This window comes from Phoca vitulina, unplaced genomic scaffold (genome assembly GCF_004348235.1).
Source record: "Phoca vitulina isolate PV1807 unplaced genomic scaffold, GSC_HSeal_1.0 scaffold21, whole genome shotgun sequence".
NCBI lineage: Eukaryota > Metazoa > Chordata > Mammalia > Carnivora > Phocidae > Phoca > Phoca vitulina.
The window spans coordinates 22,032,105-22,047,129 of record NW_022589724.1 but is presented as its reverse complement, the minus strand read 5'-3'; the positions used below and the strand labels follow the sequence as shown (position 1 = coordinate 22,047,129).

Below are 15,025 nucleotides of genomic sequence, written 5' to 3'. Positions count from 1 at the left end.
TCAGGCCTTCTTAATACTCCTGTTGTTTGTTTTTAAGGCTGTGCAGACTTTTGAAAAGTGCTCCAGCAGACTTTTGCTTAACTGGATCAGGTCACTGTATTTTAAAGGTTTTTAAAAGATAATGTGCTCCACGCTTCCATTTGGGCTTGTAAATATAGCTCTGTGTGTGGGTGCTCTAGACTGTCTTTGTCCCAGGTTGAGCACTTGTCTTGATTCCTCCCATGTGTCGGAACTCAAGGAGGGCAGGATGTTTGGGTCCTTATTTTGTATAAAACAGAGGCAGGCACGTCTTCTAAGAACAGAGCTGTCTTCCAGTAATAGACACGGGTTGATCTCCTGACGTATGCTGAAGTACTACAGAAGGCACCTAGATGGGTGAGGGCTAGCTTCTATTTATTGAGCAACTTCTATTGCCAGGCACTGTTAGGCAGCTTTTACCTGTGTGCTCTTATTTTACCTTTTAACAAACTGACTCAAAAGTCAAAGAAAGTTCCCACTGTTTGTATTATTAGGAATATTAGGGTTCTGTTCTCAGTTTTAAGTAATTCCCTATATTTGGGGTGTTTGCTTTACAGTATCCTATATTCAAATTCATTATTCAAATTCAGGACTGAAGTAGGAGTTCCTTTCTCTGCTCAGTCATGTTGTCATCTGCATAAGACCAAGTATATCCTAATTATGACGTAGAATTTAATAAGTAATAATGGCTAGTTAATAATAGCTACCATTTATTGAATGCCAGTTACTGTAGCAGACTACTTTTCACATTATCTTACAACAAACCTGCTAGTCTCAGTTATTATCATTCCCCTCCTCTGCTCCCTTTTAGCTATGGAATTTCTGCTTCAAATTTGTATATGAAAAGAGTGACTCAGAATTATTAACAAACTTTAACTTGCTTGAGGTCAGTGAATGAGTATGTGTGGTGGGTCAGGATTCATATTCATCTGTTGGACTCCAGATCCAATTTTCTTAGCATCTTTGTCTCAAATTCCTGTGACTAAAATGTGAAAATATAGAGCAGGGAGAGATTATATGCTGGTCCTGGGGATTAAAAAAACTTTATGAAGGAAGTAGCATTTGCGGTAGGCTCAGAGTATGGGAATGCTTTTGGCAGGCAGTTGAAAGTGGAAGAAAAAAATAAATCTCTGCAAAGTTCTAGGTGTGAGAAAGCTTAGGGACCATTTAGGGGTTAATAGCTATTGTTCATTGAGCTATTCATGTATGCCGGTATCTGCACTAAGTTCATTACTTACATGATGTTCTTAGGACCACTTGTAAGAAAGGTATTTTTTTCTTTTTTTTTACAAATGAGAAAGTAAGCTCAAAAGAGTCAGGTAATTTGTAATTTACCCAGTGTCACAATAGTGAGTGGCAGAGCCAGAATTTGAACGATGAAGTCATGTTGTCTTCTCAGTTGCCTCCCAGGATGCTAAGTGCCTAAGTGTTCAGTGGGACACTAGGAAAGTAATAGGCAGAGTGCCATCCATGCAGTGCTTTTGGAAGATTATGCTGGTAGTGGTGGTATGCAGTGGATTGGAATGGCAGAAGTTACTCATCAAAGCCAGTGAAGAGATGGTTATTGAAGTAGTCTAGGTGAGACGTAATAAGAGCCTGAACAGAAACTAGTTTGAAGGCATTTGTTCGAGGGTGATCGTGGAGGGAGAATTTATCAACTATTACTAGATTTGGGAGAATGAGAAGATGAGAGGACAGGGATATAGAAGAAGAAAGAATCAAAGGTGATGGACTCTCTTCTTAATATCAAATAATTTCCTATTTGGGTCACTTGCTTTAAAACCCTTTTTCTTTCTGTCTATACTTCTACCTCCTTTTATAGTTTTTCATTGATTTAATGTTTATTGAATCTCTAAGGTATGCCAGCCACTTAACCAATGTCTGGATTATTTATAACTTCTGTCTTGTTTCTGCTGCCACAGTGTTTCTCTCCCTTATCCTTTCTCTGGTTCATTCTCCACTCCGCTGATTCTTTGCCCCAGCTAGAATGACCTTTTTTTCTCTCTAACCATATTGAGACTGCTGAAGTCAGACTTTGAGGTTGCCTTGCTTGGCCTCTCTAATTTTGACCTCTCCTTCTCCTGAACTTGGGAAGCAACCATAATAATTTAAAGAACCTGAGCATTGTGATCACACCAACTTGAGTTTGAATCCAGGCTTTGCGTTTTACTCTCTCTGTGAACTTGAACAATTTATTAGCTTTTCTGAGATTGACATCCCTTGTCTTTTAAATGCAAGCTTGTTGTGAGGTTTATTTTTTTATTTTTTAAAGATTTTATTTATTTTTGAGAGAGAGCGTGTACACATGGTGTGGAGGGGCAGAGGGAGAAGCTGTTTCCCCGCTAAGCAGGGATTCTGATGCCGGACTCCATCCTAGGACCCCAGGATCATGACTTGAGCCAAAGGCAGACGCTTAATGGACTGAGCCACCCAGGTGCCCTTGTTGTGAGGTTTAAATGAGAGTTTGTGACATTCGGTTTGTTCTCAGATGTTACTTTCTCTTCCCCTTTTAAGCAGGTTACTTTTTGTACTTTACTACAGTATGAGCCTCAGGAGCAGGAGAGATTGGATCTCCTTTAGTATACTTTCTATACTCAGACACTTGCTTTCTTGTTGAATGACTGCTAAGATTAGTTACATTTTCACTTGTGATAAGGGAAATGAACCGATAAGAAATTTTTAGTATTAAAATCAAGGGTAGATACTAACATTATTTTTATGCACCATTCATGACGTGATGTTCTTTGAATGTTTGTTCTTTTAGCCACGACTGGATTTAGAATGCATGTACTGGCAGATTATCTTTGGTCTGTTCCTTCTTTCCTCAGCTCTTTAGTTTTATCACATTGTTCTGCTTTCCCCATAAACTTTTGTGGATTCCTGGAATGATACAGCTAGAAGGGATGAGCTAAGGCTCATGTAGCTGATAGCTGTTTTGCAGTTATGGGTACTGAGCCAGCAGGCACCAGTAAGAATAGAGTTCAGGTCTTTTAGATTTCCACCCTGGTGCTCTTTTTCAGTATACTTTGGTGTTCAGGTTTCTCACAAATTTCTTTAATTACTAATAAAAAGATAAGAGGAGGAAGTTTAAAAATATTTTAAAAAATGTTTAAGGGGATGTAGTACGTATAGACTTTAATAACAAGCACTGTAGCTGTAATAAAGAATTAAAAAATCTGTAGTATGAAATATGCTCCCTATTGATTCCTTGGGGAAGATAGATACTTTATTAGTCTTAAATCTGAGACTTAATTTTTGATGTCTGGATTTATATACTCCTTATCAGTTCGTATGGATATCCAGGAAGCCAAATGATGATTAAGTTATAGTTTGGGAAATAGGTTGTAAAAGTAATCATTTAGACTTTTATTTTTAGGGATCAAGGTGGTCGGACATTGTGTGGTGTAATGAGGATTGGCCTGGTTGCAAAAGGCTTGCTGATTAAAGATGATATGGACTTGGAGCTGGTTTTAATGTGCAAAGACAAACCCACAGAGACCCTGTTAAATACAGTCAAAGATAATCTTCCTATTCAGATTCAGGTGAGTACAGTTTAATTGCACCTCTAGGAGAATTTGTAAAAAGGTGAAAATAGGTAGCGACCTTGATGAAATTAATAATAAGAAATTGGTAATAGTAAAGTAAGTGTTCAAGGGAAGAACCCAGAAGAAAGTGCAATCTGTGTAAACCATTTTAAATTCGAAGAGACTGGGGCTTTTTAGGCAAGAGAAGACCAAAAAAACACACATATCTCAAGGTGCAGACAAAGGAAATACTGCTACTCTGGGTCAGTGACTCATCCATCACATTTAAAACAAACTTCTGATGATTAGTACTAGGATATATTTACTAGATTAAGAAGGCTCTTAAGGTACAGTCTTCAATTTTCAGGTATATCTTGCTGAGAGGCTTCATGTTTTTCAGACTAGGTCTCTCAGTTTTATAAACTTCCTAGAAGGGTTGGTATAATGCAGAAAAGATCAAAAAGAGCATAGACAACTAGAAACTTCCATAGGTGATAATAAAATTGAAAACTCAGTTAATTTAACAGTCACCCTTTCATTCTGTTAATAGAAAGTCACTATTAATTCCTTGTTCCAGACCTTTTTTCCAATTGGATGCTTTTAGAAAATTTTGATGTTGGCATGCTTTTTGGAGAATGCTGTGAAGGCGGAAGGCTCCTCAGGGCTGAAGACAGTGGGTTGGTCTGGGGCAGTGGCCGCCCTAGGACCTGCTCTGCCAGTCTGCTCCGAGGGCCAGCTGCATCACTAATTGGAAAGCTGTGATCATCTTTCAGTTTCACATGCGTTGTCTGTGGTATAATCAGATTGTAGCTTTTTGATGATTTCATATCAGTTAGTCCTTATATCCATGTCATATAGATACCAGCCCTCAGGGTCCCACAGTCCTTTGAGTTGAATGCTGTCTTTTGTTTAGTTCGTTTCTTTTATTTGTATTTCTTCTAACAAGGTTCTTTCTCCCCCCAAGTTATATGAATTCTAAATTTGTTTTTATTAGCTTTGTTACTGGATACTTTTCTTTCACACTTACAAGTTGATCTTCAAGACCATCTCCCTGACTTTTTTATCTCAAATTTGTGTTTAAGTGTCACATTTCCCTATATTAATTTTTGGAGCATTATAGTTTCATTTTGCCTTAGATCTCAAGATATGGTTTTCTAAGTGACTGAACATATATTTGGCTTTTCCATTTTCAGTCCTCATGAAGAAATGTTTTTGCTCTTTCATAAGGTTAAATTTATTCTAAAAATTATTTTAAGTCCTTTTGTTATCATTTGGGGGTTGGGGGGTAAAGGGAGAGTGAGGGAGAGAATCTTAAGCACAGGGCTCGATGTGGGGCTCAATACCATGACCCTGAGATCATGACCTGAGCCGAAATCAAGAGTCGGATGCTTAACCGACTGAGCCACCCAGGCCCACCAATAGAGCTTTTAAAAAACAGTGAGCTCAATAACAGGAGTTTCTGGCTAGCTATACTTTCTGTTATTAGAATGTTGATAAAATTCCTCATTTCTATTTTTTATATCGTTTTAAAATGTAATCTGTATTCCTGCTTTTATTGCAGTGAACACTGTTACTCTTAAATCTAGGATAAAGTAATAATTCATGGAGGCTTTTCAACCATCTCACCCCTGTTTCTGCTCCCTGTAGCGAGTCCTATTTCTTATGAGAGTGGTCCTATTCCTTAGCTCTGTCAGGGTGGAAAAAGAGTTGAGAACCAGGGCTATAAATAACTGAAGTTCTTACTCTGAAAATCTGTCACATTTCTCTAGTATTGATATGAGAGATTGGGCCAAATTTCAGTCTGCATTAATAGAGCTTTCTCTGTGCAGATCACAACTGTGTAAACTCTACATTTTTTGTCTCCTTGGTGAGGGTCTTTATTTCTGGGCACCACAGTTTTAAAATGTTCTTACTGAGCTAGCAAGTAAGTGTTCAAGGGAAGAACCCAGAAGAAAGTGCAATCTGTGTAAACCATTTTAAATTCGAAGAGACTGGGGCTTTTTAGGCAAGAGAAGACCAAAAAAACACACATATCTTTTGGTCTTTGAAGGGCTTCTTAGAGAAGTTAAAAGAGGCTGAACTCTTAAGGCCAGTGGTAGACATTAAGAGAAAAGTATTTCACTTTATCATAGCCAATAGAGTTATCCAACCCTGAAACGAGCTGCTTTGTGTGATGGTTAGATCCATTACTATAGGTTTTTGGGTAGAGGTATCCAGGTAAAATGGGGACATAATTGTATACCCATCCCAGATTAGCCATTGGGTAATTGGCTCAGAAAGCCAACATATATGCTCACATATATACACACATTATTATTATTACTATTAATATTTCAGAAAATCATTTTAAGCATGATTTCTACCTTTACTCCCTGCCTCCTTGTTTTCTTGGTGTTTGTATGGAAAACCAGTTTCTGATATGATACGATCTTATTTTCTTGTGAATTAAAAATCTTTTTCCTGAGCACTTACCATAGCAGAACTTTCAGTAATTTAAGTACCTTAATTAATTTCGGTTGTACCATACCTTTTCTCTACATACTCTTTTCTAGGTCAATTTTAGAACTTCCTTGAGCAAGGGATAAGGGTGACCAAAACCAGGAATCACTTTTAATTAGCCTAAAACTTATACCGTGGTGATCTGCATGCATAGTTGAAAATTTAGTTTGAATCATTCTCTGCTGGCATCTTTAATGTAAACAGGCTTCTGCTTTTTCTCTGTATTCTAGTTCTGGTTTTTCCAGTGACTGTGTGGCCTTTCCCTTCCTTGGTTTCCTTTATTCAAAATTAGGATAATGACTTTTCTATTTTGCTATCTTTTTTGATATAAATGTTTAATGGTAAAATGCTATTTTTATGAAAATGGCTTTGAGTTCTTTTAATGCACACTGATACGCAAAGATCTAGTAGTGTTTCCATTCAGCTGTTTATGTCAGGTAATAGATGTAAATTTCACCACCAAGAAAGACCCTGTGTAACTTATTAAACTATATATTTAATGTATAATAATATATTAAATATAGCTTAATATGTGACTCTAATTGGTGATTATTTTGTGGAAGGCCCTTAAATTATATGTGTATAATTATATGCTAAAAGAAGCACTGTATGTTTCCCTGTGGATGTCAGGTGACTTGTCCTATAATGATAGGTCTCACTGGAGTGATCTGTGAGACCTACCTATCCTTTGGGAAAGGAAGTTACTTGTTTATACTAATTTTTTTGCTGGTGAGTGACAGTGCAGAGATCCTTTCTCATTCTTTCTTACTTGATTCTCTTTAAAAATCTATATAATCTTATATAAAAATCAATTTATCTTATATTTGTAAGTCCTTAACAAGTAGGAGTTCCTTTTGAGACAGTCCTGTCAAAAAGGGATTTGGTTTAGAGAACATTCTCAGCAATTTATTATTCTACAGTACTTCTCTGTAAGAATTTTAAGAACACTTTACCCATTATCACATAATGATGCTGTTGGTATTTTACTTTCAAATATTAGAAAGAATGGTTTTAAAGATTGTTTAATAATTGTATAGATAGTTGACAATGTGGTTGCATTTTGAGGTGTGGAGAACAAAGATTTGTTGTGGTAAGTTGGGAGGAGAGAGAAATGTTATCCTTAAACTGAAGAACTAGTTAAAGACTTTACTCTTTCAGCCCAGTATTACTAATAGTTAATAACATTTGAAAACTAAGGGGCAGTCATTCATTTTTTGAGATTTTAATCTAATTAATTAGGTGTTTTTGAAATCTTGGTGACTTTCAGAAACTCACAGAAGAGAAATACCAAGTGGAACAATGCGTAGATGAGGCTTCTATTATAATTCGGAATACAAAAGAGCCCACGCTAACTTTGAAGGTGATACTTACTTCCCCTCTAATTAGGGACGAATTGGAGAAGAAGGATGGAGGTACACATGTATATATTTTTGTTTTGCATAAGACCTCTCTTGAATGCTATGTTAAGTGTGCTTAATGGATTTAAGAAATAACTGTCTTCATTTGTTTTATGCCACTCGTAGTATTTTAAAAAGCTTTATTTCTACATGATTGCCGTATTTTGCAAATATGTATACATTTCAAATATATGTTAATTCAGAAACCTGTTGATTATCATGGTGGTCTTAACTCTGCTTTAATTTTTATACTATTATGGTGTTCTGTTTTATTTTGTCTATTATTACATTGTTATTGGTATCAGCCAAGCTATTCTATGTAGTTTGGCTTTTAGGTCTGATTTTAGGATTAAATGTGGTCCAGAACAATATTGTTTTCAAATTTACTCACTCATTGTTTCAAGTTACTCATTTGTACATTGCTCTTGACTTCTAATAACTGTTACAACCTTGTAAGATTTATGCTTTACCTAATTGTCCATGTGTAAATATGTTTTATAATGTAAGAGATATAAACTGGGGGATTGTTTTCTAAAAATTAATCTTTAGTAAATTTTTTTCTAGGAGGTTTGTGATCCTGTTAACATTTCGCATATGATATATGTGGGAATTAATGCTTTAAACTAACCTTCTTCTGAAGTTAAAAAGAATTCTTGTATGGCAGTGTCATCCTCATAAAAGTAGAGTAAGAAATCTGTATTCAGCTTTGAGAAGGAATGATGGAGCTGGACTTCTTTATCTGATGTTTTTATCCTGTCAAGTTAGCTTGTTTCTGCCTCTCATTCCTATCCCTAGAAACACTTGCCATGTGATATTTGTCCTGTGTCAGACCTTTGACCAACTGGCCCTTCTCTGTCAGGACAATTTAGAGGCAGTGTGGCTTCTCTGGGCCAGTGGGGACTCCCTTAGGATTGCTGTTTTTTCATCACTAGACATTCAACAAGTCCCATTACTTACTCCCCTACCTGAAATACCAGTGCAGTAAGAAATACTGGTCAGTTTCTTAATTTATGTCAAATTGATGATAAAGGTGTAGTAAAAGACACATTAGTGATGTTAGGATTGAGAAATTTCGAGTTTTGGCACACATGTCTCATAGAATCTCTGTAAAAGTGATATACTCCTTTAAAAAAAAAGTTTTTTTGGAATAACTAAAATCAGCTATACCATGCCCAACAGATATAAAGTAGACACATTATGACTCAAGTTTTAAAATTAAAGTGCATCCAATCTGTAATTGGGTTTATGCCAGTACTTTTTTTTTTTTTGCTGTGTATATATAGTATCTCTAATACCTCTGAAGAACCAATCCTAAGCAGCTTAATTTTTTTAACAGCTTTACAGTTCACCATTAACTGTAGAACTATAAAATGATTTCTGAAGTGTCAAGATAATTCTCTTACTTCTGGTAAGCTGTGTTCTACTTGACCCTCTAGTGTAAAGCCAACCACTTCTAAGGATAGTTATAATTATAGGTATTATTAATTATTTGAGTATAGAGAGATGAAAAAAAAGACTGAAATCACCAAAGACCAGATTAATTCTACATCTGCTTGTAGCTGTAGGCATCTCTTCTGTTATTTCTTTGAAAAAATTAACAAGATCATCAGGCTTCTTTTTTCCCCGTGATTTTGTATACTTACGTGGGATTAGGTAATAGTTTTCTGTGATACCCTTAAGCTTGGTCTGTTGCCTCTGTAACTTTAATTTCTGTTCACAGAAGCTGGAAACAGATTTTTACTGTACTGCACCCTTATTAGAAGACTAGTTACTGTAGAATAGTCTCTGTTCAAGGTGTTTGGGTTACTAAAGGATCCCAAGACCTCTTTTTGAGCTGAGTCTTATCAGCTGATATTAACAGTATTGTGTGGGATCAGATAAGGTGAAAGAACCTGCCTGGAGCTAATATGTAAAACATATTACTTCCTCTCCTTTTGAATGGCGGAAAGATTTGTTTTGCAAATATCGTCCTTAACCTCTCAGCCCTGTTGAGTCACTGTTATCTCTTACAATTTGTGCATTTTGTCTAACCTGGGCTTTTTCAAAATGCTTCTTGATCTGCACTGCAGTTTTGAGTATTCCTGAGCAGCTTTTAGGATCCAACATGACTGAGCATTTGAGACCTGGGCTCATGATTCTATAGGACTTGTTTCCTCCTGCCAGACAACTCCTCCCACCTTGATGCAGTTATTTTCAGCTGCATGGGGTGAAAGTACAGGACTCATTTGGGTTCCAGGAATTTCTAAGACTGGGAGATAGCCCCCTTTTCAAAATCTCCACTCCTTTTCTTTCTCAATCTTTAAAAAAATATGCATTGTAACTCTCTTTGAGGAGACATTTTCCTATAGAATCTCAACAGCTCGCCTCCCCACAAAACAAACCAACTTTTCACAGTATGTATACACTCACATCTTTCTCCTCCCTCTCTTCACTTGCTGCATATTTGGGTAAAATCTAAAAAAGGGAAAAAAGCGTGGTTGCAAGCAGGGAGAACCGGAGGACTGGGGCAGGTGAGAACATCACGCTTAACTCCTTCGGGTTGTCTCTGCAGAAGTAGGTCTAACTATTCATTCAGATCGCTACTTAAATTTTTCAGTGGCCAGAGTATATAGTGAATCTCTTTGGTATTGCTTATTCTTTCACAGGTAAGATTCCTCCCATGCTGTCAGTCTTCTTGCCATATTCTAACCCTTTACTTGAAGGCCCTATAGAATAACCATTCCCCATCACTGTATACTTCCTGCTAAAGAAGGTGCAGGAGAAGAAGCACTTAGTGCCTGGCAGTTAGGTGTTCGATTCTTAACTCCATTAGGTACTCTTGCTGTGTGATCTTGGACAGGTTTCTTCATTTTAAACTGTGGATAAGAAACACTTGAGAAAGTTGAGGTCAAATGACAGAGTTTATGTAATGTGACCTCTACGATACCTACACAAAGTATTTGCTCAATAGTGGTAGTTACACTTATTCAGCTTATACTAAAAGGACGCCCAGTGCAAACTCACATATGCAAACTGCCTTCAGTTCACAGTGAGAATAACGTGTACTTGATAGATCTGAGGAACTGAACCTAAACACAGGTAAACTCTTAAAGATCCACTGAAGTGTAGTATTAGAACCAGTATATTGCTGTTTTTGCTGCAGTGCTTAAAATGAGCTGATTTGTTATATAGCTTTTGATTCATCAAGGGGTGGGTGTATTTTTCCCTACCCATGTCCTTTATCCCTGTACAGAAGCTGGAAACAGATGTTTCCACTATACACTAATACACTATAGGTGTGCTGTGCCCCCCACCCCCCCGCCAAAAAAAATCTGTTAAATGAATTTTGGAGCCAGCACATTACCTGATTAAATAGGACTGTGTGGTGTGTAAGAAGCATTAACAATGGGCATCTTGATATTCAAGCAATGCATATTGATGATTCAGCTGTGTTAAAGTGTTTTATAACTTACTGTGTTAGAAGCATTTTCTCATATATGATTTAACCTTCACAACAGCCCTGTGAGGTAGATAACTGCCTTGTTTGATAAATGAGGGAAAACTCAGGTTTTACCCAGCTCCTCCCACTCTAAGTCCAGTGTGCTGTCGGCTCCCATTACTCTCTAGGATGAGTGTTGGAGCCTCTTAGCTGATGTAGTTATTCTCAGCCTTACAGGGTCTCATCTTCTTTTGGTGCTTGTGATTTTAAGAAGTGTATTTGCTGTGAGGGTGGTAAGTTAGCTATTTATTATATTTATAGTGCAGTTCGAAACCAGGTGGATAGGGAACCCACAGCAACTCTTCTGGCTTAGGCTAAGATGAACCTCTGTCCTCAGTATTGGGGTAGACTTTTAGAGGTTCACAACAGAGAAGCTGCCCAAAAGTCCCTTTTCACATCTTGGTGCCAGTATGAACTTCTCATGCGTCTTGGCAGTTTACTAGCATGAGGCCTGCTAAACAGAAGGCATTAGTCCGGAGATCACAACTGGGATTGTAACGATGCAGTAGGCTTTATTTTCCTGCCTTCCCCAGCTGCTAGACCCACACTATCCAGTGCAAATCTTTAGCCATTATCTTTCCAGTGGCCGGCTGCCTACTGAAGCATTGAAGAAAAGTCATATCGAGTGATGTTTCTACCATAAATTAGGAAAACAGTGCTCTCTCTGTTCTACCTTAGTGCTACATTTACCTGTCCACATTTTTGTGGCTTGATGTTTTGCATGGACAGTGGCTTGGTGCCTAGTATCTGCTCTTCACAAAGCCTCGAGGAATTGAGAGAAGGGGCTGCCAGGATATCTTCAGGCTAACTAGAAAATTCTGTCAGCATGAATTCAGTAGCTCAACTACATCCAGATTGTCAAGGAGGCCTTTCTGATAACCCCACTCAGTTATTTTACCTTTGAAGAGCCCAGGTTCCTCACAAATAACTTTGATTTAACACAGTCATGTTCTGGCTTTTCCCCACCCCATCTCCAGGCTAGTGTTTTGTTAACAGAGAGCTAGCTTACGTGTAAAGGGATTGAGAGAATGACCAACATTTCCTCCAGTACGGTGTGTTTCTGGTCACTGATCTAACCTCTAACCAAATAAGCAAAGTTACGCATAGTAGACTTGTCTTCAGTGCTTCCGTTGTTCAGAACGTTTTATGTGCCTTCATGCCCTGATGCCAGGTTACTGAGCAATAAATTTTTAAAAGCTGTTTTTCTTTGCTTTTGGCATTTTTGTCACTCCCCAAGCCCATCCCCTCTGCTGTTTCTCATCTGTTTTACTGGTCACCGTAGGAAAATGAAATGGCTCACAGTTCCATTGTTTCTAATTTAAAGACTCCAGATGTCTTTTTATCAGAAAAGTTTTGCTTCTCCAACAAAATTGAAACACCTATGTTAAAGTTCATACAGAAATGTTAAGCCTGAGGTTTTACTATGAGAAGTAGCATTGTTTTTCCACCAGGTGCCCCATAAAACTGTTATTTTTATATAAAGCAAATAGGCAAGCGTAGCACTGCAGTGCGGTATGAATTTATATTGTTTTAAAATAAGACACTTTTAAGAAGATAAAATGAGATGAGTTATTACATTTCCTCTGCTGTTTCCCACCTCACGAATATTGAAACATTCTGGATCTTTGGACTTTTTTGACTATGAGAGCATGAAGAAACATGGCCATTCTGGTGGTGATGTAAAGGGAGTCCAGTGCAAGCCTTCTTTCTGTTCACTGCCTGTGCCTTTCATCTCTTTTTAGCAGAATCTACTGCCTCCAAATGTTGACTGTCTGTAACAAGATGATATCTATTTTTTTTTTTTTAATAAGAGTTTGTGATTAAAATCTGACCTTGGGGGTGAAAGAATTTATCTAAATATTTTTGCTGTTGTCCCCCTTTAAAAATATCTGTGTTGCAATGAGCATAAGATGTTATTTACAAACTGCGACCACTGGGCAAAAATACCAGAAAGCTCAAAAAGAGCTTTGGTTTGCCTTGTCTTTTCCTATGCAAACTTCCTCTGACTCACGCCTGTCTTCCGTTGCCCACTTTTCCAACACTCCTATTAAGATGATCGAATAAAACTTAGCTTGCCTTACTTTTAACTTGAAGATTAAAGTCTTAAAAAATAAGTACATTCCATGTTTTTTCTTGAGATTACATTACTTAGCAGTCAGTCAACCTTTGTCATGTCTAACTTTTAAGAGATTCTAATCATTCATTTATAGTAGTTTGTTTTATCTGGTACATGAGCTTTACACAGATGCTTGTATTGAACACAGTTGAGCATTTTGATATAAAAACATTAAAATGAGTTAATTTATGTTTTATATTATTAGAAAGAGATAGAATTAAGCAAATCTAGGAACTAGATCATCTGTGAAGTAAATACCCATAGGATATGGCTACATATTCATAGTATATCTATGTTTATAAATTACATTAATAGTTTTTTTTTTTTGAGGCTTCCCATTTTATGAGTAAAAAGGGGCAATGAAATGAGACCCTGTGTTTTGAATTTGTGGGCAGAGGTTAATGTGAACCAATGCAAGTATCTGCTGTAGAGCTCACCTGGTCAGAAAATAAGTGTGTAGCACTTCAGCCTTTAGAGCGTTAACAGCCAATAGACAGCCACAGTTTGTTCTTTCATAGATTTGTTTTCTGTTGGGCATTATGCCTTTGGTTTTAGTTAATGGCATTCTGTCAATTAGAATATTACCGTGTAGTTGCCTTAATAGAATCTTATAACTGAGGAATCCAAAAGGTATCAGTGATCTTGTCTCCCATTTAAAAATATTTACAATGTATCACTTGGCCCACACAAACATACTACTTTCTGTGACTGTTAGGATTATACTAGAAGAAGTGTTGGGTGGACTCTCCTACATCTAAGAGTTCTTACAAGAGAATGATGAATCTGACTTAAATGGATTAGACAAAGAATTACTCCTCCAAAGAAGTATTTGTATGTTATGCATTATAAATATTGCACCAAATATTGCTTAAAAACCTACTTCCTAGGAGTTTAGAGGAGATATAAATTTGGCGATCCGAACGTGGATTTAGAATCCTGTGACATCTTCTCAGATATGGATATTTATCATTAATCTCGTGTTTGAATTCTTTTGCTGCTCTGGGCCATCTAATCCAACTTTAAAATGTAAAGGCAAGTCAGATAACTGTAATTAGATAGTATTCTTTGCTGCCCCACCCCCTTTTTTTTAAGGTAGATAAAACTTGAAATGTACCAATGTACTTCATTCTTGTAGTTCTAATAATTTTGTTTTAGAAAAGAAATAATGAGAGAATTTAAGGTGATGCTTGAAGAGTTCTCATCAGTGGAGCAAAGTTTCTATTAAGGGTTATCTTGCTGGATGAGTTTATTTAGGTGTAACAAAAATTATATTCAGTGTATTCTTAGTAAATCCCAAATTATTTACATAAAAGAGCCCCAGTTTCCCTCAAGAACTGATCAGCAATTCTTCTGTAAAGGAAAATCGTTATTGCTCCTGGTCCCAGATTTGTGCTCTCTGTGCCCTGCCAAAGGCAAAAGTGCTATGTACCTATTTTGTGCCCCTGTTATGTTATACACATGCTTAATAAGATCCCAGATTGTATGTAGCATCGGTCACGTATTTGTTTACTGAATGAATGCTTTTGTACTCCTGTTGTACCTGTGCACAGAACGGCTCTGATGACTGTTTACTGAAGTAATCATCGTGCACGTAATTTAAGAAGAAAGCAACAAAAACAAAGCCAAATCGTGAAATCTTCTGGGAGTCTTATTAGTTCACTCAGATGCTGCTCTTCTTTTTATTTTTATTGTTTGGTAATTTGACAGGAAACCCTTGGTCAAATTGTATCTGTCTTTCTTTATCCCATTTTCCTATTAGAAAAGGTTGCGATGAAAGATCCTCCGGACTTATTGGACAGGCAGAAATGCCTGAACGCCTTGGCGTCTCTTCGACATGCCAAATGGTTTCAGGTTGGCTTTTTATTATTTTATTGTTACTGTAACCTTGTGCAGGCTTCATTTGGAACACCTGCCACTTAATGGTTTCTGTGCACGTAATGTATAAAATGGGGGTGCTTTCTATCTTATAGGGTTATTGTAGGAGTAAATGAGT

At 37.1% G+C, this 15,025-nt stretch overlaps 1 protein-coding gene across 4 annotated transcripts in view; it reads left to right on the top strand.

Moving 5' to 3' along the window:
- The window catches only part of STRBP (spermatid perinuclear RNA binding protein), a 132,275-nt gene that overhangs the window by 74,229 nt on the left and 43,021 nt on the right, over positions 1-15,025 (top strand). For all 4 annotated transcript variants that reach the window (XM_032418611.1, XM_032418610.1, XM_032418608.1 and 1 more), the window contains exons 4-6: positions 3,395-3,560; positions 7,309-7,453; positions 14,792-14,883. In XM_032418611.1, coding sequence (XP_032274502.1) covers positions 3,395-3,560; positions 7,309-7,453; positions 14,792-14,883 — 403 coding nt within the window. The remainder of the gene's footprint in view (positions 1-3,394; positions 3,561-7,308; positions 7,454-14,791; positions 14,884-15,025) is intronic.